The sequence below is a fragment of the Podarcis bocagei genome, assembly GCF_964188305.1.
Source record: "Podarcis bocagei genome assembly, chromosome: 9".
Lineage (NCBI taxonomy): Eukaryota > Metazoa > Chordata > Lepidosauria > Squamata > Lacertidae > Podarcis > Podarcis bocagei.
In genome coordinates this window covers 78,635,948-78,657,160 of record NC_138134.1, presented here as the reverse complement: position 1 = coordinate 78,657,160, position 21,213 = coordinate 78,635,948, and the positions used below count along the sequence as shown (strand labels likewise).

The 21,213-nt window shown below is 50.4% G+C and overlaps 1 protein-coding gene across 1 annotated transcript in view; it reads right to left on the bottom strand.

Moving 5' to 3' along the window:
- SIGLEC1 (sialic acid binding Ig like lectin 1) overlaps positions 1–9,991 on the bottom strand; it is a 54,902-nt gene extending 44,911 nt beyond the window's left edge. Inside the window, exons 1-3 of the mRNA XM_081206903.1 lie at positions 9,681–9,991; positions 3,239–3,321; positions 2,106–2,465 (exon numbers count right to left, since the gene is read on the bottom strand). Coding sequence (XP_081063029.1) covers positions 2,106–2,465; positions 3,239–3,287 — 409 coding nt within the window. The 5' untranslated portion in view covers positions 3,288–3,321; positions 9,681–9,991. The remainder of the gene's footprint in view (positions 1–2,105; positions 2,466–3,238; positions 3,322–9,680) is intronic.
- Between the last annotated feature and the right edge of the window lie 11,222 nt (positions 9,992–21,213).

Genomic DNA, 21,213 nt, shown 5'->3' with positions numbered 1-21,213 from the left:
GAGGCCCCATTAGCGAAAGCGCGCCTCAGGATAAGAACGGTTTCAGCATAAGAACGGACATCCGGAACGAATTAAGTTCGTAACCAGAGGTACCACTGTATTTCTGTTAAATCTTACATCTTTAGTCAGGAAGCTGCTTGGGGATCTGCTAGTGGTTTTTGGCTTTGCATCATGCCGTTCAGAGTTGTATTTGGTACTGGGAGATGTAAGATAGAGTGATAATTGTATTTCAGAGTTTTTAGGGGTTTTTGAATGTCTTATGTAGATTTTTCAGTTTCATTGTTCTGTACGGGACAATGACAATAAAGATATTGTATCGTATCGTCCCCAGTACAGTGGTACCTTGGTTTAAGAACAGCTTGGTTTATGAACAACTTGGATTAAGAACGCTGTAAACCCAGACGTAGGTGTTTTGGTTTGTGAACTTTGCCTTGGAATGAGAACATGTTTCACTTCCTCTTGAGTGTGTTCCATTTGTAAACTGAGTCCCCCGCTGCTATGGGAAAGCACGCCTTGGTTTAAGAACGCTTTGGCTTAAGAACGGACTTCTGGAACGAATTAAATTCGTAACTAGAGGTACCACTGTATTTCAATCTGGGCAAGCCAGTTTGAATTGCTTATTGTCTCTCTAACGAGTCTGCAACCAGCTCGCTGCTGAGTAATAGGGAAATGTATGGAAGTGAAAGCTGGACCATCAAGAGGGCTGATCGCCGAAGAATTGATGCTTTTGAATTCTGGTGCTGGAGGAGACTCTTGAGAGTCCCATGGACTGCAAGAAGATCAAACCGATCCATTCTGAAGGAAATCAGCCCTGAGTGCTCACTGGAAGGACAGATCCTGAAGCTGAGGCTCCAATACTTTGGCCACCTCATGAGAAGAGAAGACTCCCTGGAAAAGACCCTGATGTTGGGAAAGATGGAGGTCACAAGGAGAAGGGGACAACAGAGGACGAGATGGTTGGACAGTGTTCTCGAAGCTACAAACATGAGTCTGACCAAACTGCGGGAGGCAGTGGAAGACAGGAGTGCCTGGCGTGCTCTGGTCCAGGGGGTTACGAAGAGTTGGACACAACTAAACGACTAAACAACATCAACAACAAAGTGAAGAAACTTGCTAACACAAGTTAGGAAGGATAATATTAATCAATATATCCCACAGGAAGAGACCTGCAGCAGGGTCAGGCCAACGGCCCACCTCATCACAGAGGCCACCCAGATTTCCATGGGAAGCCTGGCAGCAGAATCTGAGCACAACAGATCTCTCCCCGCTTGTGATCAGACTGTGCTTATAGAATTGTAGAGTTGGAAGGAACCCTGAGGTCATCTAATGCAACCCCTGCAATGAGCCAGGCTTGCCCTTTTGTTCACTTTTGTTCACTTTTGTTGCCATCCCTAGTGGCGAGTGTATCTGTGTGCGTCTCACATGTGTGCTGCATGCAGTGTGGGTGTACACACTCATGCACAAACAGATATATTGGCTGTGCCCATCCTTGGCCTTTGGCCCTGACTATCAATACGGCCCTCATGTTGGAAAAGAATTTGGCCAACCGTGCTTTAGGTCAAAGCAGTCCAGCCAATCACAGCCAGGTCCTTCAGCCTGCCCTGCCTCTCTGTGACCTCAGAGCAGCTCAGCCAACCACAATCAGTGAACAGCCTTCACTCCATCACAAATCCCTGATGATAAAGGCCTGCAGGTGGCTCAGTTGGTTAGAGCGTGGTGCTGATAAAGCCAAGGTCATGGGTTTGATCCCCGTAAGGGCAAACCACATATTCCTGCATTGCAGTTTGTTGGACTAGATGTCTCTATGATTCTATAAACGGCTTGGTTAAACAGCAGAGGGGTTTTTCCAGCTTGATACAGTGGTGCACAGCCTTTCCTAATTTAGTAGCTTCCATTCAGTTGTTTTAAGCCAGGCTTTGCCCTCCAGATGTTTTGCACTCCAGCTCCCTGGCTGATGGGAGTTGTAGTCCAAAACATCTGGAAGGCAGCAGGATGAAGAAGGCTGGCTTAAGCCCTGAGGACGGGTAGGCTTAGCAAAAACAGTCGAGAGATCGGGATGCATCACAAAGCAGACTTTTGTGAGCAGGGAGTGTCTGGGTACTTACCGGTGACGGTTAGATCAACCCCCTTTTGATCGGACCAGCGGTTCCGCTCGCTGATTTCGAACCGGAAGGTGTACTTGCCGGCATCTGCGGTTGTCACACCCCTCAGAAGCAAGGTGCAGTTGCGCTGGAGGGGGTCTCCCAGCAGCTCTGTGCGTCCTTGAAACCCACCCTCAACGCTACCAGGAGTTGCTGAGTGGTAAACCAAAGCCTTCTGCCCTGTGTTTTCTTTGTACCAAATGGCCGTGATGCCATTTGGGATATCGACGTCGCTGGGGTAGCTGAAGGTGCACGGGATGACGACGCAGGAGTCTTTGACGCTCCGCAAATGTTCGGGGGTCGTGACAGCCCAGGAACCAAAGGCTGCAATAGGAATTATTATTATTTATTTATATCCCACCTTTTCCCCTGAAAGGACTTGTTACTGAAGGGGGAAGGAACGGGTTCTGTGCAGTCAGTCTGAAACGGGACCCAAAATCCTCATTTTTCCTCCTCCAAGGGAGCATTTCTAAAATGCATTAACTTGAGCTCTTGAGTCAATGTATAAACAGAAAGCCAGCTGTATAAACAAGTGCTCAAAGCCCTCTCCTTTATCAGTCCGTGACGGCAATGGATGGCCTTGCCAGTTCCAGTGGAGCAGGGATGGCACGTCTGGGTCTTATCTTACTTCCTGACCACAGTGACGCACAGACCTTGTCAGCCCCCCGGGAACGGCGCCAGGAGGACTCTTAGAATTGGTGACCTTCTTACCCCAAGATAAGGAATACAGGAACTGGAACACCCTTTTATGGTCAAAAGCACAGGAACAGGAACATCCTTTTATGGTTAAGAGTACACGAGCAGGAACATCTGTGATGTCAACTTACATGTATAAGCTTACGTGTTTGGATTCCTGGGGAAGGGGGGAGAGGGTGCCTGGAGGATATATATACTGCATGAAATCTCTCGTTTCTTTGGACTTGCTGTGAACAAGTGCCTTCTGCTATCCGGAGAGCAGAATAAACTCTTTCTCTGAATCAACCTCGGTGTCATTTGACTCCTTCCTCCCTGTTCTGGGAGCAACGCTCACCCTACCAATCGCTAAAGTCTAATAAGGCTACATTTCAGCAATCAGGTTTAGTATTTAGCAAACATACCTTGGGCGACATAACTGGAGAATGCAAAAAGGAAGAAGGGCAGAGGCATAGCCGGTGGGAGCGGCTGATTCAAGGGCAAATTCCTGGAGGGGGAAGCAAAGCAAAGTTCACAGTTAGATTCAAGACCTCCCCAAAAGATGAGCACACCTTTGACCAAATGGGCCACGGAATGTGGAATGCCCACCAGATGCTGTTGGACTACAACTCCCATCATTCCCTGCAATTGGGGCTGGTGGGAGCTGGGGTCTATGAGCATCTCGAAGCCTTCAGGTTCCCTGTCCCTGTTTCAGGGGGAAACGCCAAACGTTGAACCTGGGACCGTCTTTGTGCAATGCATGTGCTCAGTCTCTGAGCTATGCGCTCTCTCAATGTGCTGAATAATAATAATAATAATTTATTATTTATTATTTATACCCCACCCATCTGGCTGGCTTTTCCTGGCCACTCTGGGCGGCTTCCAACAAAATATTAAAATACATTAGTCTATTAAACATTAAAAGCTTCCCTGAACAGGGCTGCCTTCAGATGTCTTCTAAAAGTCTGGTAGTTGTTTTTTCTCTTTGACATCTGGTGGGAGGGCATTCCACAGGGCGGGTGCCACTACCAAAAGGCCCTCTGCCTGGTTCCCTGTAACTTGGCTTCTCGCAGCGAGGGAACCGCCAGAAGGACCTCAGCACTGGACCTCAGTGTCTGGGCAGAACGATGGGGGTGGAGACGCTCCTTCAGGTATACTGGACCGAGGCTGTTTAGGGCTTTCAAGGTCAGCACCAACACTTTGAATTGGGCTTGGAAACGTACTGGGAGCCAGTGTAGGTCTTTCAAGACCGGTGTTATGTGGTCTCCGTGGCCGTTCCCAGTCACCAGTCTAGCTGTCGCATTCTGGATTAATTGTAGTTTCCGGGTCACCTTCAAAGGTAGCCCCACGGAGAGCGCATGGCAGTAGTCCAAGTGGGAGATAACTAGAGCATTCACCACTCTGGCGAGACAGTCCGCAGGCAGGTAGGGTCTCATCCTGCGTACCAAATGGAGCTGAATTGTTGTTTTTGTTGCAATGATGAAGGCGATGTCAGCACTGCCCTTTTGAGTCGTGCCCAGGAGACTGCAAGCCTGCAGACAGGGACTGCCTTGTTTGTAAAATCTGTCAACAACAACGACAGCAGGAATAATAACGTCACATGCCACCCCAGTCTCTGAGCAGTTAAAGACACCAGGGGTTCCAGGCACTTGCCTAGTGGAGGCTGTCTTTAGGATATCCGGTCTTACATACCCTCCAACATTTCTCCAATGAAAACAGGATTGTCCTAAGCAGGTCATCAATCCAGGATCAAATCAGAAATGAGGATGGCTTATGTAAATCCGGAACTGTCCTTGGAAAATAGAGACACTTGGGGGCTTTCTATATATGCAACCTGAGCATAGGACAGAGGGGCTTGCAACAACACCTGAAAATATCTTGCCTCTTCATTAGTCACAGCTTTGGATCCTGCACGGAGCAAGCAGGTCTCTGGGTCTATAGCTTCCTGCCTTCTTCCAGCTCAGCTCACCCACCTACCTAGCAGCTAACTGCGGGAGGCAGTGGAAGACAGGAGGGCCTGGCGTGCTCTGGTCCAGGGGGTCACGAAGAGGCGGACACGACTAAATGACTAAACAACAACAACAGTGTGCACCCCGGAAATGATCTCTTTCAGCTTCTGCCTTCTGGAAGAAGGTCCAGGGTTATAAAGACTAGGACTAGCCGCCTGAGAAACAGTTTCTATCCAAATGTGATTTTGGTTTTAAATGCAGTGTAAGGAGTCTCTATGGGAGTATATTGTATTTAATGATGGGGTATCAGAGTTTTTAGGGGGCTAACCAGGTTGGGATGGTTGGGATAGCAGGCTTGTTGGTTTTTGAATGTCTTATGCAGATTTCTCAATTTCGTTGTTCTGTATGGGACAATGACAATTGCCTTCCAGCGTCAATCCTTTTAGGACCAGAGATAGACTTCTGCAAGGAAAAGGCACATGTATGTGTGTGTGTGTGTGTGTGTGTGCGCGCGCGCGCGCGCAGATGTTAATGGCCATTGGCTGTTGGTTGCTCAAAGGAAACTGAAACCATTAATCCAGATTTTGGATTTCAGAGCCCATCAGAGACAGCCCCACTCTGCATGCCTGGGTCAGGCCCTGTTGCTGCGAGCAGAGGAACTTGGGCTCTGGGGTCAGATGGGTGAGGCTGATCGGAAGAAACGAAACTCATTTGGAAGCTGCTGCCAAGGGCTGAGTTCAGGAAACAGACGGGACGTTTCGAAAGGGAGATGGAGAGCAACGCTCCCCTTCCTCTTCTCCCTGATAGATGTCCCCAGTGCTATTTTTCTAGAAAAAGAAGTGCTGGAACTCACCACGAACGCCTCCCTTGTTCTCTTATAATTGCAATGGCACCCACCTGAGAGGTCCAGCAAGTTCTGGCTGAAAAAACACCCTGGCCCACTTGCTATTTGGAGGTCTGAGTGCTCTGCTCAGGCAAATGCCCAGATATCACTGGGTTTTGATAGACCTTCCCAGCCCATAGTGCGTCACTGAAACCGTAACAGGAGGAGGAAAAGTTTTGCACTTCTGCTAGTCAGGCCCAGGTCAACAGTTATTCATTATTTTTTAATATGCCACTGTGGGAGCCAACAGAGCTATGTGGCAACAGTTGGAATCCTAGAAGTGTAGTGTTGGACTAGAGTCATCTAGTTGAAACCACTGCCTAGATACGATAAGATAATCTTTATTGCTGAAGCCCTACACTGGGAAATCAGGGTTCACATTTCAGGAGAGTTTTTGATGTTGTTCAAATGGATTTATTTATTCTGACATGTGTTTATTACTTATTTATTTAAAAGCAGTTATTTCATTTTTTAAAATCAAGGTGACTTACAACAGAAATGCATAAAACCATTCTATATATATATATATATATATATATATATATATATATATATATAGTTAAAGTTAAAGTTAAAAATGCACCTCGGTTAACCATTATGGAAAGATGTATTCTTAATTGGCTGTCGGAATAGAAAAAAAAATCAGCAGGCGTTTCAGTTTTAAAACAGAAGGTGCCTGCTAAATCTCTGTTGGCAGAATATATCACACTTTTCCTACAAGGAGTTCAAGGTCACATTCGTGGTTCTCTCCCTCTCCCATCCCATTTTATCATCACAACAACCCTGTGAGGTGAGTTAGGCTAAGAAACTCTGTCTGATCCCTGGGCATCCAGTGAGCTTTGTGGTTGAGTGGAGATTTGAACCCTGATCTCCCAGGTCCTAGCCTGACGCTCTAACCACTAAAGAATACAAGCTCTCTAATACTGTATTTTAGGAACGCGGGTGGCGCTGTGGGTTAAACCACAGAGTCTAGGACTTGCCGATCAGAAGGTCGGCGGTTCGAATCCCTGCGACAGGGTGAGCTCCCGTTGCTCAGTCCCTGCTCCTGCCAACCTAGCAGTTCAAAAGCACGTCAAAGTGCAAGTAGATAAATAGGTACCAGTCCGGCAGGAAGGTAAACGGTGTTTCCATGTGCTGCTCTGGTTCGCCAGAAGCGGCTTAGTCAGGTTGGCCACATGACCCAGAAGCTGTACGCCAGCTCCCTCGGCCAGTAAAGCGAGATGAGCGCCGCAAACCCAGAGTCGGCCACAACTGGACCTAATGGTCAGGGGTCCCTTTACCTTTAATGCTGTATTTTAAAATGAAAAATAGTGCTTGCTGCCAGGGGCGGTGTGTAACAATAACTTCTCCCCCAGCTACCCTAATCCAGAACACTGAAAATTGGTTTCTCTCTGTGTGCCTGGATTTCCTCACCCCTTCAGAAGGATAGAAGTGGAAAGTGTTGGATGTGGACCAGAGGGAGACCTCCATGAGTCTCCCTGCTTTGTTTTGAAGCACCAAGTGGCCTTGTTGCACTCTCTCTCAGCCCAACCTACTTCAGTGAGTCTAAAAGGCTGCTTTGTGATCTCGTGGGAGGAAAATGGGATGTGGGTGATATGGGATCAAGTCCTTCTTGCCTATCCATCATTCAAGCTTTTAAATGTTTTTCCATTTCCACTTGGGAATTTTATAGCGTCTGATGGAACATACCAACCTTTGATTGAGCCAAATAGATTGACATGGCTCTCTCTCTCTCTCTCTCTCTCTCTCTCTCTCTCTCTCTCTCTCTCTCTCTCTGTCCATGGAGGGGCAGGTCAATTCTGTTTACCAGCTCCATCCGGTACGCAGGATGAGACCCTCCCTGCTCACAGACTTTCTCTCCAGAGTGGTGCATGCTCTGGTTATCTCCTGCTTGGACTACTGCCATGCGCTCTACGTGGGGCTACCTTTGAAGGTGACCCGGAAACTGCAACTAATCCAGAAGCGGCAGCCAGACTGGTGACTGGGAACGGCCACCGAGACCACATCACACCGGTCCTGAAATACCTACATTGGCTCTCAGTATGTTTCCAAGCACAATTCAAAGTGTTGGTGCTGACCTTGAAAGCCCTAAATGGCCTCAAAGGCCCAGCAGACCTGAAGGAGCGTCTCCACCCCCATCGTTCAGCCTGGACACTGAGGCCCAGTGCTGAGGGCCTTCTGGTGGTTCCCTCCCTGTGAGAAGCCAAGTTACAGGGAACCAGGCAGAGGGCCTTCTCGGTGGTGGCACCCGCCCTGTGGAATGCCCTCCCACCAGATGTCAAAGAGAACAACAACTACCAGACTTTTAGAAGACATCTGAAGGCAGCCCTCTTTAGGGAAGCTTTTAATGTTTAACAGGTTACTGCATTTTAATACTCTGTTGGAAGCCGCCCAGAGTGGCTGGGGAATCCCAGCCAGATGGGCGGGGTATAAATAACAAATTCTATTCTATTCTGGGGGAAGCCTGCAAGCAGGATTCGAACACAAGAGCAACTCTCATCCCGGTGTTTCCAGCCACTGGCATTCACTACCACCAACCATAGAGGCAGCACATAGGCATCCTGGCTAGTAACCATGGATAGCCCTCTCCTCATTAAATTGTCTAATCCTCTTTTAAAGCCATCCAAGTTGGGGGCTGCCCCTGCCCCCTATGGGAGCACATGCGCTGAGTTGAGTCCAACATGGAGCCGGGGGGTGAGGTCACGTCTCCCAATGTAGTGCAGCCCAGGGCGACATTCCGCCAGGCCTCTCCAAAGTTGGTGCCAGAATAATAGTGGCAAGAAATTGGAAAAAATGAAATCTTATCAACGATTACAGAGTGGCAAATTATTACGACAGAATACCTGCAACTAGCAAAATCGACTGGAAAAATTAGAGGAATGTCAAACCAAAAGGTATTTAGGGAATGGAAAATATTTAAAGAATACTTGAAAATGTACAGTACAAACGATAAGATGCTTGCAGAAATAGAGTGATACTGATAACCAAGAATTATCTAAAATATAATAGTGGATTTTATATATCTATATACAAAATAAAATAATATGAATCTCTGCAAGGAATACAGATAATATAAGTAGTATAATGAGAATTACTGGAAGTTACTATTTTAATTTGTTATGTAAGTGTAATATATTGCATTTGTTTATGTTTGTTTTTCTGTCTTTTCTTACTCTTTTTCCATTTGTATCGTCTTTTGTATTATATGTTACGTACATTTGTCTATGTGAAAATTAATAAAGATTTTCTCTATATATAAAAAAGATTGGTGGGGGGCTTAGCCCTGTCCCAGCAGATATTGGGGGTGGGTTGTAGAGGCCTCAGCCCCATGGGGTTGACGTGCCTTTATGGGAGCAAGTGCCATAATTCAACTCTCTGCTGCATGAATAAGTTGTTGTGATGATGATTTGTATGCTGCCCTTTACCCACAGCTCTCAGAGAGGGTGCTTACAACACAAAATCACAATATAGAAACACAAAAAACATAATAAAAACAAAGACAACCCAAGAATTCCCCGTTCCCCAGCACATTTTAAAAGGGCATTGGATGTCAGTCAGCCCAAGGCCTGGTTCCTGAGGAACGCTTTTGCCTGGCACCTAAAGGTGTATAAAGAAGGTGCCAGGCGAACTTTCCTGGGGAGAGCATTCCACAGACGGGGAGCCACTGTAGAAAAGGCCCTGTTCTTGTGTTATCTGTCCCAAATCTTCCACTCCTCAGTTTCACTGGATGTCTGCAAGTGTTATGAGACGGAGAAAAGCTTTTCCCAATCCACTTTCTCTACGCCATGCAGAATTCTCTAAACTTCCATCGTGTAACCTCTTACTCTGTTTCCCTCTAAACTAAAATGTCCCAAACGCTGCAATCTTCCTTCGTAGCGGAGCTGCTTCATAGCCTTTTCCAAGCCTTTTCCAACTCTGCATACTCTCAAATAATCAGTAATGCTCAAGGAGGCTACCAAGTACAAAATAAGCACAACAACAACAACAACAACAACAACAACAACCAGTAACATGATTGAAACGAGTCTGCCTTGCCTTTTCCCAGAGAGCAGCTCCTCCTGCAACAGATCTCCACGGTCCTTTGGAACTCTCTGCCACACACAATGGAGCGATGCTGCTTCTGGGCTTCTCAACGGGATGCTGGACCTCAAGGACAAAGCGGTCCAGGAGAATGCAGAACTTCTGGTCTGGGACAGCTTTATCTGCCTCCCCTTTTTGGGAAGTCCCCCATTGTGTCAGCTGTTTTCATTCTGGGCCCAATCACTTAAAACGCTCATCGTTCAGCGCTGATGAGACATCTTGGGAGGGAGGGAGGAGGAGGAGGAGGAGGAAGAAGAAGAAGAAGGGAACAGCCTTCTGGGTTCAGTGCTGGGCACTGCAGTTCAAGATGGATGTGGGTGACAAGTTGGAAAGGATCCAGAGAGCAGCAAGAATGATAAACACTTTCTCAAGTCAAACCCTGGGAGGAACAACAGAAGGAACTGCAAGGAAACTAGGAGTTTTGGGGGTTTTGCAATTCCACAGAAGCTGGTCTCAGCTGGCTGCTGTCACACAGAGAGAGTTAGGGATGTACTTAAGTTACAGATTAAACATAATCCTCCCTTCTACAGGGGGCTTCGTTGACCAGATAAGAAGGACCCTGCAGCTGCATCAGGCCAAAGGGTCATCCTGTTTCCCACGGCGGACCCACCAAATGGGAAGCATGCAAAGATGAAGGCAAGAGCACCATCCTCTTGATGGCTTTGCAGAAGATTCTGCTGAGAGATATGATGCTTATACCAAGTCACACCGCTGGCCCACTCAGCTAGTATTCCCAAGCTTGGGCCTGTGTCCCTAGGCTTACGGTGTATTGAAATCAATTTCTGTTGCTGGTTTTTGTTGTTGATATATTCCTTGGGTTCTTTTACTTGTCCTACTTTGAACTTCCTTTAACAGTGTAATGCAGAAATAAAACCCATTGCCTCAGTTTCTCAAGTGCTGCAGTGGCAGAACATTTTTTTTGTTTTTGTTAGAGCGTTTATTAATTTTCCAATAAGAGCATCCAATTAACATGTCAAATCCAATAAAAATGAAAAACTAAAATAAAAAAGAGTCCAATTGTCTTCCAAATTATATCTTAATTTTACGACTTCCTACAGTCTGAATTCCGAAGCATTTTCCAAATCACAGTCCTGCCTCTCATCTCTCATCAGTGTTTTCATAATTCCATATCAAGATTTTATCCAGGGCAGGGCATCTTTGCCGCATGCAGAATGTCCCAGGTTTTCAGTCTCTGATGGGATCTTCAAATAGGATCGGGAGAGCCCCCCCCCCTACAAAAGCCCAGAAGACCACTGCTTCTCCACGCGGCGCATAATCCACGGAATTCCCTCCCACAGGGCAATACAATAATTTGGAGCTGTGTGTGAAAAACTAGTAGAAATAATAATACAATGAGTCTAATTGGAAGTCAAATGTGTTTATTTTGTTTTCTTTTTTTCTTTTCCCCTTCTTTCTCTCCCCCCCCCCGTTTCCCTCCCCTTTTTCTTCTTCCTTTTCTCTTTTCTTTTTTTTTTTCTTGGTCTTTCTCTTTTTGATTTGTTACGAAGGAATAAAGAGATAAAAGTGTAATATGAAAACTTCCAGTAAGTCTAAAGTGATGTTGTGTAATTTTTCTACTACTATTTATATATTGTTAAAATCAGTGAATTGTAATGAATTGATGTCACAATTACTGTGGTTTTTTCCCTTTGTTATTGTTGAATTCTAAATAAAGTATTATTCTTCTCTTTTTTTAAAAAAAAGGAATTCCCTGGATAGCTTTGGAAGAGGATTGTCTAAGTTCACGGAGGAGTAGAGGGGTTAGCGGCTAGTCAGTGCAATTTTTTTAAAAAAAGAAAAAGAGGTGCCAGATCTCACCATGAACGCCTCCCTCTTTCTCTTAGAATGGCAATGGCACCCACTCGAGAGGCTCCAGAACCACCTGAGAGGTGCCAGAACTGAGTTCCGGCAAGTTCCTCCTGGGAAAAACCCCTGCTACTAGGCATGATGGCTCAGCCGTGCCACAACAGTTGGAGGCAGTAGTGTTTCAGAATGCTAGTTGCTGGAAACCACAAGATAATATAATTATTATTATTATTATTATTATTTATTATTTATACCCAGCCCATCTGGCTGGGCTTCCCCAGCCACTCTGGGCGGCTTTCAACAAAATATTAAAATACCATAATGCATCAAACGTTAAAAGCTTCCCTAAACAGGGCTGCCTTCAGATGTCTTATAAAACTCTGGTAGTTATTCTTCTCTTTTACATCTGGTGGGAGGGCATTCCACAGGGTGGGCGCCACCACCGAGAAGACCCTCTGCCTGGTTCCCTGTAACTTGGCTTCTCGCAGGGAGGGAACCGCCAGAAGGCCCTCAGCGCTGGACCTCAGTGTCCAGGCAGAACGATGGAGGTGGAGACGCTCCTTCAGGTATACTGGATACCATATGTCAGGGGTTCAGGAGCAGAGGCAAGGGCAAGGGAGGAAACAGAGAGCGAGGGGGAGGAGGCAGAAGAAAAGATGAGTGATGACGACGACCCGAGATCTCCGAGTCTTTCCAGTGAATCAGAAGATTCACAGAAAGGAGCACCAGTGGTCAGGGCAAGGGGGGAGCCTAGGGGGACACCCCAGGAAGATAGAGCCAGAGGGGACTCAGAGGAGAGCAGTTGGAGATCGGGACCAGCGTCACAGCCAGAGAGCAGGGAAGAGGAGGAGCGCCAGAGATCAAGCGCTGGCAGCTCGCAACAGGGGGGAGGGCACGAGTCAGGAGTGGCCACACCTCCATCGGGGAGCGAAGAAACGGTCAGACGGAAAGTGGAAGGTTGGGCGCGCGCGCCAAGTTCAAATGCACAGGAAAGTGACGCAGTAGGCAGCCAGGAAAGGGAGCCAGGTCCTAAAGCCCGGCGCAAGGAGACAGGGAGTTCCGGGGGGTCGGCGTCAGAAGAATCCCGGAAGGAAGAGACCCCGGGGGGCAGAGGGACCCAGAGGAGAGCAGTCAGGCGGAAAAGGTGGAGCAGGGCTAGGATATTAAGTTGGTGCACAAGGGGCGGAGACTCAGACGGAGCTTCGCCGATCTAGCCATTAGACGTAGAGTTGCACGCAGCAGCTTGGGAATGGAAACTGTAACTCAATAAAGACTTTTACTTAATGACCGCTGGCTAGCGTGATCCTCTGTGAGCTAGGATCTTGAAGCAGCTCTGACAGTAAGCTCCGTCTCAAAAATTGTGGGCATCTACAGCCTCGAGGAGAGGAGAGAAGCAGGTGCCTACTAGCTAGCTCACGAACGGCAGACAACATGACGGCTGAGCAGCAGATAGAGGAACTCAGAAAAGCAGTGTCACAACTGAATGCCGAGGCTCTCGCATCCAGGAAGAGAGAGGAGGAGGCAGCTGCCGCCTGCAGGGATCTCCAGGTCAGGTTGGACATGCTTACGAAGCACGGGCAACTGACACCCAGACAGGAGGGAATTGGGTTGGCGAGACGAACAGGCGGTCTGGTCTCTCACTTCGATGGGAACCTGCAGCAGTACCCCAACTTTAGAGCAGATGTAATGTGCGCACTGGAACTGCTGAAAAAAGACTTTAGAGATGAGCAAGAGAAAGTGGGGTTCATCATGTCCCATTTGCATGGGGAAGCTAAAGCATGGCTGCGCAATTTGTGGAGGGATAAGGATCCGGCGCTCCAAAATGCGGATGCCTTTATTAAAGCGATGGATGGGTGTTTCTTATCAAGCATTGACGTGGATCTTGCTCGGCAGCAGATACATGGACTGAAACAAGGGAGGGCCAGCGTAAGGCAGTATCATGCCCGCTTTTTCGCTTTGGTCAGTGCTCTGGAATGGGACAGGGATTCGGCTCCTGTAAGAGACCTGTTTTGGGAGGGATTGCACGGCTCTGTTAAAGATGAAATTGCGAGGGGGGAGAGACCCCGGACCACGCAGGAGATCGTTCAGAGGGCGCTAGCTGTGGGGGTGCGGCTGGAAGAACGTCCGTGGAGCAGGGACGAGGGGCGTGGAGGGCGCGAACCAGCCAGGGGCTCCTCCTTCCTTCCCAGAGAAGCAGCGCGTGCGCAATCCACGCCTCCGCCAGGTGGAGGAGTGGAACCTATGGAGGTTGGAAGTGCAAGGGCTCAATCAGCAGCCAGAGCCCTAGCACCGACAACAGTGAAAGCGAAGCCTCCTAGAGGGAACAGGAAGTGTTACATCTGCGAGGATCCAGGGCATATGGCGAAAGAGTGTCCCCGGAGGCTCCACAAGCACACTGCAGCCTCAGCAATGGTAACTGCAGCAACGCAACAAGGAGGACCACAGCAGGGAAACGACGATGTCTGGCTGGAGGAAGAGGCAATGGGGCCCAGCCAGACGTGTCAGTGAAGAAGTCCCCGGAGATTTCACAGCCCATGGACCCCCTCCCGCCCAAACCAGTAGTGAGGCTCACCGCATCGCTCCAGCTGCCCAATGGAATCACCATGGACGTGCCGCTCACCATTGACTCGGGAAGCAATGCGGACTTTATAGGGCAAGACTTTGTAGACCGGCACGCTATACAGTTGCTGCCGGCCACGCTGCCCCTGCAGGTGGTCACGGTGGATGGCAGGGAGCTGCTAGGGGGGCAAGTGGTGAAGCAGACGCCACCAATGGTGATGCGCCTTGGGAATCACAAGGAAATCATCAGCTTCAACGTCACTCAACTATCGGACACGCCCATTGTATTGGGCATGAGTTGGCTGGACAAGCACAGCCCAACGCTGGCTTGGTACCAGAGGCAGCTGACCTTCGGCTCTTCCTTTTGTGCTGAACACTGCATCGTCCCCCGGCAGGAAGGAGAGGAAGAGGAGACACAGCTGCTGCTAGGCACGCTGCAAGCGATTCCCCACAAGTACGCAGAATTTTTGGAGGTTTTCTGCGAGAAGGAGGCAGACAAGCTACCCCCCCACAGACCATATGACTGCAAAATTGACCTGCTGCCGGGGGCGGCGCTGCCTAAAGGGAAGCTGTATTCCATGTCTGAGGACGAACTGCAGGAACTCAAAGAGTTCATAGATCATAATTTGGAGCGCGGTTTCATCCGAGAGTCCAAGGCAGCGGGGGGCAGTCCTGTATTCTTTGTTAAGAAGCGGGACACGCCCCAAAAAAGACTTGTGGTGGACTATCGCATCTTAAACAGTGTGACCAAGCCATCGGACTTCCCCATGCCCCGAATCGACGACCTCCTCGCAAAGGTACGGAAGGGCAGCGTGTTCACCAAGTTAGACCTGCGAGGGGCGTACAACCTCATTCGCATGCGGGAAGGGGATGAGTGGAAGACAGCCATGTTCACGCCGCTGGGCACCTACGAATATAGAGTTATGCCTTTTGGATTGCAAAATGGCTCCCACGTTTTTCAAGCGTTCATGCATCACGTGTTGGCGGGGCTCCTCTACAAGACGTGCGTCTGTTTCTTAGATGACATCCTGATCTTTTCGGAATCGCAGCAGGAGCATGACAGACACGTCAAAGAAGTGCTAAGCAGGCTACAGCAGCATAGGCTCTACGCCAAGCTGGAGAAGTGCCAATTCGACGTGACGGAGGTGGATTTTCTGGGCTACAAGTTGTCTGACAAGGGGCTCGCCATGGACAGCGCCAAGGTTCGAGCGGTGTTGGACTGGAAGAGCCCACGCAACCGGAAGGAGGTCCAACGGTTTGTCGGCTTCGCGAACTTCTATCGCAAGTTTATCAAAGGCTTCGCTATGCAGACAGCGGCCATCACGGACACGCTTAGCTCCCAAAAAAAGAAGTTCATCTGGACAGAGCAGGCGGAGCAGTCCTTTCAGGCACTCAAGCGTCTCTTCGCGTCGGAAGAGCAGCTGCTGCATGTCGACCCCAGCAGGCCGATGAGGGTGGAGACAGACGCCTCGGACAGAGCCGTGGGAGCAGTCCTGCTGCAGAAAGACCCGCAGGGGGTTTGGCGGCCGGGAGCGTTTTACTCCAGGAAGCTCAGCAAGTCCGAACAGAACTACACCATCTGGGACAGGGAGTTGCTGGCCATTCATGCAGCATTCAAAGCATGGAGGCACTTCCTGATCGGCGCCAAGCACACGGTGCAGGTCTGCACGGACCACAAGAATCTGGAGCACTGGCGCACGGCACAGTTCCTGAACCAAAGGCAGATACGTTGGGCTGAGTTCTTTGCGAACTTTAACTTCCGAATAGAGTATGTCCCGGGGGACACCAACATCATGGCGGACGCTCTCTCTCGTAAGCCACAATATCTGGAGGACGCCAAGCCAGCGGCCGCCATGCACATCTTCGCACCAACAGTGTGGGCGTGCGCTGCGGCAACAGTGGACCTGGAGGCGGTGCGGCGAGCGTTGCAGGATGACTCCTTCGCGCAAGCAAAGATGGCAGAGGTGCACAGGGGTACGGCAGCGACCGACGAGTTCCAGCTGCGAGATGGATTGCTCATCCGTAAAGGAGCCATCTACGTGCCGGGAGACGAACTTCGCGCCAAGGTACTGCAGCAGCTGCACGACGCGCCCACTGCCGGGCACTTTGGCAAGGAGAAGACGGTGGAATTAGTCGCCAGGGACTTCTGGTGGCCCGGAATGAGAGGGGAGGTCGCGGACTACGTGGCGAGGTGTGACACCTGCCAGAGGGCCAAACCGGTGCACAAACCACCGGCCGGACTGTTGGAACCGCTGCAAACTCCGGTCGAACCATGGGAGAGGGTGGCCCTGGACTTTGTCACGGATCTGCCCAGCTCGAGGGGCAAGACGGCCGTGCTGGTGGTGGTGGACTTGTTCTCCAAGATGGCACATTTCATTCCGTGTGCCAAGGTGGCCACGGCGGAGCAAACCGCCAAACTGTTCATAGACCACGTGTTCAAGGTTCACGGTCTGCCACGGTCTATTCTGTCCGACCGGGGGCGGCAGTTCATCTCGAATTTCTGGCAGAAGCTGATGGGCTTCCTGAACGTCAAGATCAACCTGGCGTCGGCGAGACACCCGCAGACCAACGGGCAGGCGGAGCGGGTCAATGCCATCATGCAGCAGTACCTAAGATGTTATGCGAATCAACAGCCTGCGACGTGGGTGGATTACCTGCCGCTCGCCGAGTTTGCCTACAACAACACGAAGCACGTGTCCACGGGGGTCACGCCGTTCTTCGCTAACAACGGGAGGCACCCCAGAACCTTCCCGGGACTGGAAAGGATGGGGGAGGGGGAGCCGCAGACAGCAGATGCGTTCGCGTCGGAGTTGCAGAAGGTCCACGATCAGCTGCGGCGACACCTGGAGCTGGCCAAACATGCATACAAGGTCAAGCGGACAAACACAGAAGGGTTGGCGAAGAGATCCATGTGGGAGACTGGGTCTGGTTAGCAGCCCACGCAGTGCCGGCCAGGTCGTTGGCCAAGAAGAAGCTGGGGCATAAGCAACTGGGGCCCTACCAAGTCGAAGAGCAGGTCAACCCGGTGGCTTTCAGGCTGGCGCTTCCGGAGGGTTCCAGAATGCATCCGGTGTTCCACAGATCGGTGCTCACTCCCTACAAGGCACCGCACAGGTTTCAGGAACCCGGAACGGCACCGAGTCCGCTCAGAGAAGGAACCGGGCACGCGGGAGTGGCACAGAAGGAACGCATCAACGAAGTCACGGAGATTTTGGACTCCAGATGGGGGGAAGAAGGGGTAGAATACCTTCTCGCCAAGGAGGGCACCCCGGCCAGTGCGAACAGCTGGGTGCCGGGCTACGCCTTGGACGAACCTCTGCTCAAAGACGAGTTTCATGCCCTCTTCCCACATAGACCAATGCCAGCAGAATTTTTCGACGACTGGCTTTTCACGCCAACGCTTTCTGCCAGCACGTTCCGGGGGTTCGACTCGGACGAGGACCCGATACGAGACGCCCGTTCCCCGGAGGGGTCACCCTCGGGATCTGCCTCAGAACCCTCGTATTGGTGGGACGATAGACCAGAGGAGCAGTGGCGCAGGAAGTGGCAGGAAGGTCCAGGAGGAGCAACGCCGCCAGGAGGAAGTGAGGGAGAGACGGACATGGACGTTTTCGGGGACGACCCTGGTTTCGAGCACGGCGGCACAGAGATGGAAGCGGAGGTGACCGTCGTCGACGAGAGCAGGGAGGAAGAACCGGGAGACTTCAGATGGAGGCCCGCCACGGGAAGCGAACTGTATCCGACGTTCGTCCCTCTGACACAGCAGCACCCAGTTCCCGCACCGGAAGGAGGGGAGGGGGGAACGGGGGGCTTCGAGGGGGGGATGGATGTCAGGGGTTCAGGAGCAGAGGCAAGGGCAAGGGAGGAAACAGAGAGCGAGGGGGAGGAGGCAGAAGAAAAGATGAGTGATGACGACGACCCGAGATCTCCGAGTCTTTCCAGTGAATCAGAAGATTCACAGAAAGGAGCACCAGTGGTCAGGGCAAGGGGGGAGCCTAGGGGGACACCCCAGGAAGATAGAGCCAGAGGGGACTCAGAGGAGAGCAGTTGGAGATCGGGACCAGCGTCACAGCCAGAGAGCAGGGAAGAGGAGGAGCGCCAGAGATCAAGCGCTGGCAGCTCGCAACAGGGGGGAGGGCACGAGTCAGGAGTGGCCACACCTCCATCGGGGAGCGAAGAAACGGTCAGACGGAAAGTGGAAGGTTGGGCGCGCGCGCCAAGTTCAAATGCACAGGAAAGTGACGCAGTAGGCAGCCAGGAAAGGGAGCCAGGTCCTAAAGCCCGGCGCAAGGAGACAGGGAGTTCCGGGGGGTCGGCGTCAGAAGAATCCCGGAAGGAAGAGACCCCGGGGGGCAGAGGGACCCAGAGGAGAGCAGTCAGGCGGAAAAGGTGGAGCAGGGCTAGGATATTAAGTTGGTGCACAAGGGGCGGAGACTCAGACGGAGCTTCGCCGATCTAGCCATTAGACGTAGAGTTGCACGCAGCAGCTTGGGAATGGAAACTGTAACTCAATAAAGACTTTTACTTAATGACCGCTGGCGAGCGTGATCCTCTGTGAGCTAGGATCTTGAAGCAGCTCTGACACCATATGATGTGTCTTGTGCCATTGAACCAATCACGCAACATTCATTCCCTACTAATAAATCTACAACACTTAAAATATAAATCCGGGGACATTAAATGAAATCCGGGGACATTCCGGAGACGGATTTTGTCCGGGGACAGGTTTGTAAATCCGGGGACAGTCCCCGGGAAACGGGGAAGTCTGGCAACCATAGTCAAAGAACCAAAACTGATCTCAAGCTTCCGCCCATTTTTTCTGCCATTCAGGTCTTTGGTCTCTGTGCTTTGCTGGACTCAGCAGATTCTTTCACTTTCCTCCAGAGGAAGTAGATGTTGCATTATCAGGAAAAGAAACTGAGCAGATTATCAGATCTTCACGCTTCCCACGTGCAGGAACTGGGAGCTCTTTCGACCCGCTGCTGGTTTCAGCAAGCTCAGCACATGAAGCCAGATGAGTCAGCCTCCCCCCTACAAGTCCCCCACCAGCGGCATGTGATATGAAGGAACCAGAGCAGGAAGTCACAAGTGGCAGGAGAGGAGAGGAAGTGCCGGTGGAAGCATTAACCTGCTGAAAGCCGGTGCTCTCCGGGTGCCCACGGGAGTTGTAGTCCAACGCACCTGGAGGGCACTAGATCAGGGAAGGCTGCTGCCCCCTGCAAACCAGGGGGTTGGACTAGATTACTTTTCTGGGTACCTTCCAGTTCTGCAGCTCCATGATTTATAAACTGCAGGAGGCTGGCAGGGAGAATGAAGGAATGAAACTCACTCTCTCCCCCACCATCACTTGGAAACTCTTTGCATTCCTCTCTGATAAGGGGCAAGGTGTGTTTTCTGTACAGGCATCTCCAGAATCTAAGGCACTCTCTCTTCCAGGAGAGCATTCTGAACTTTGGAACTGAAAGCATCATATATATATTGTTGTTGTTGTTTAGTCATTTAGTCGTGTCCAACTCTTCATGACCCCCTGGACCAGAGCACGCCAGGCCCTCCTGTCTTCCACTGCCTCCCGCAGTTTGGTCAAACTCATGCTGGTAGCTTCGAGAACACTGTCCAACCATCTTGTCCTCTGTCGTCCCCTTTTCCTTGTGCCCTCCATCTTTCCCAACATCAGGGTCTTTTCCAGGGAGTCTTCTCTTCTCATGAGGTGGCCAAAGTATTGGAGCCTCAGCTTCAGGACCTGTCCTTCCAGTGAGCACTCAGGGCTAATTTCCTTCAGAATGGATCGGTTTGACCTTCTTGCAGTCCATGGGACTCTCAAGAGTCTCCTCCAGCACCAGAATTCAAAAGCATCCATTCTTTGGCGATCAACCTTCTTTATGGTCCAGCTCTCACTTCCATACATCACTACTGGGAAAACCAGAGCTTTAACTATACGGACCTTTGTCGGCCAAGTGATGTCTCTGCTTTTTAAGATGCTGTCTAGGTTTGTCATTGCTTTTCTCCCAAGAAGCAGGCGTCTTTTAATTCTGTGACTGCTGTCACCATCTGCAGTGACAGAAATTTGTTTAACAATTTGTAATCCTAATTACAATATTTGGAATTTTTGGGGGGGCGGCTCCTGCAGGAGGAGGGTGGTGCTCTTTGGCACCCCTTTATCAGCTGCCATCTCCTTAGAGGCAACCAAGGCTCCTCCAGAAATGTCTGAGGGGGGAGGGAACATTCCCAAGCCAGGCTTGCAAGGGAGGCTTGGCTGCCAGGGAAAATATTTACCCACTGTCAGTGAGAGGACATAACTCAGCAGCCAGGAATCTGTGAGGTCAGCGAGACCCTTCCAGCCCAGAGGTGGGTCAGCAGAGCTGAATTCCTCCTCCTGCTTCTCCGTTAAAAGGCTCAAGGCACACCCCTAGGAAGGCAATGGGATATTGCTCATACATATGATTCCAGGAGTGTGTTCAGAGCTTTATGCTACCTCAATCTCTGGGCAGCGAGAGACTCCAGGGGTTCCCAACACTTACCCAAGGTTTGGTTTCCTTGCAATGGAGCTCAGCGGAGTCTGCAGTGTCTTTATGATTTATGGTTTTATTTACATACATATAAAACCTGAGCACAAGTTGGAGGGGCTCGCAACATTAACACCCAGCTCTACCTCTCTTTCAAATCAGAACCAGTGAAGGCGGTGAAGGTCCTGTGTGGGTGCCTGGAGAGGGTTGGAGGATGGATGATGGCTAACAGATTGAGCTTGAATCCTGACAAAACAGAAGAAGTGTTTTGGGGGGACGGGGGGGCAGGTGGGGGGGCTCCTTGGTCCTGAATAGGGTAACTTGCCCCTGAAGGACCAGGTGTGCAGCCTGGGAGTCATTTTGGACTCACAGGTGTCCATGGAGGTGCAGGTCAATTCTGTGTCCAGGGCAGCTGTCTCCCAGCTCCATCTGGTATGCAGGATGAGACCCTACCTGCTCGTAGACTGTCTTGCTAGAGTGGTGTATTATCTCCTGCTTGGACTACTGCCATGCACTCTGTGTGGGGCTACCTTTGAAGGTGACCCGGAAACCACAACTAATCCAGAATGCGGCAACATCGGTCTTGAAAGACCTACACTGGCTCCCAGTACATTTCTGAG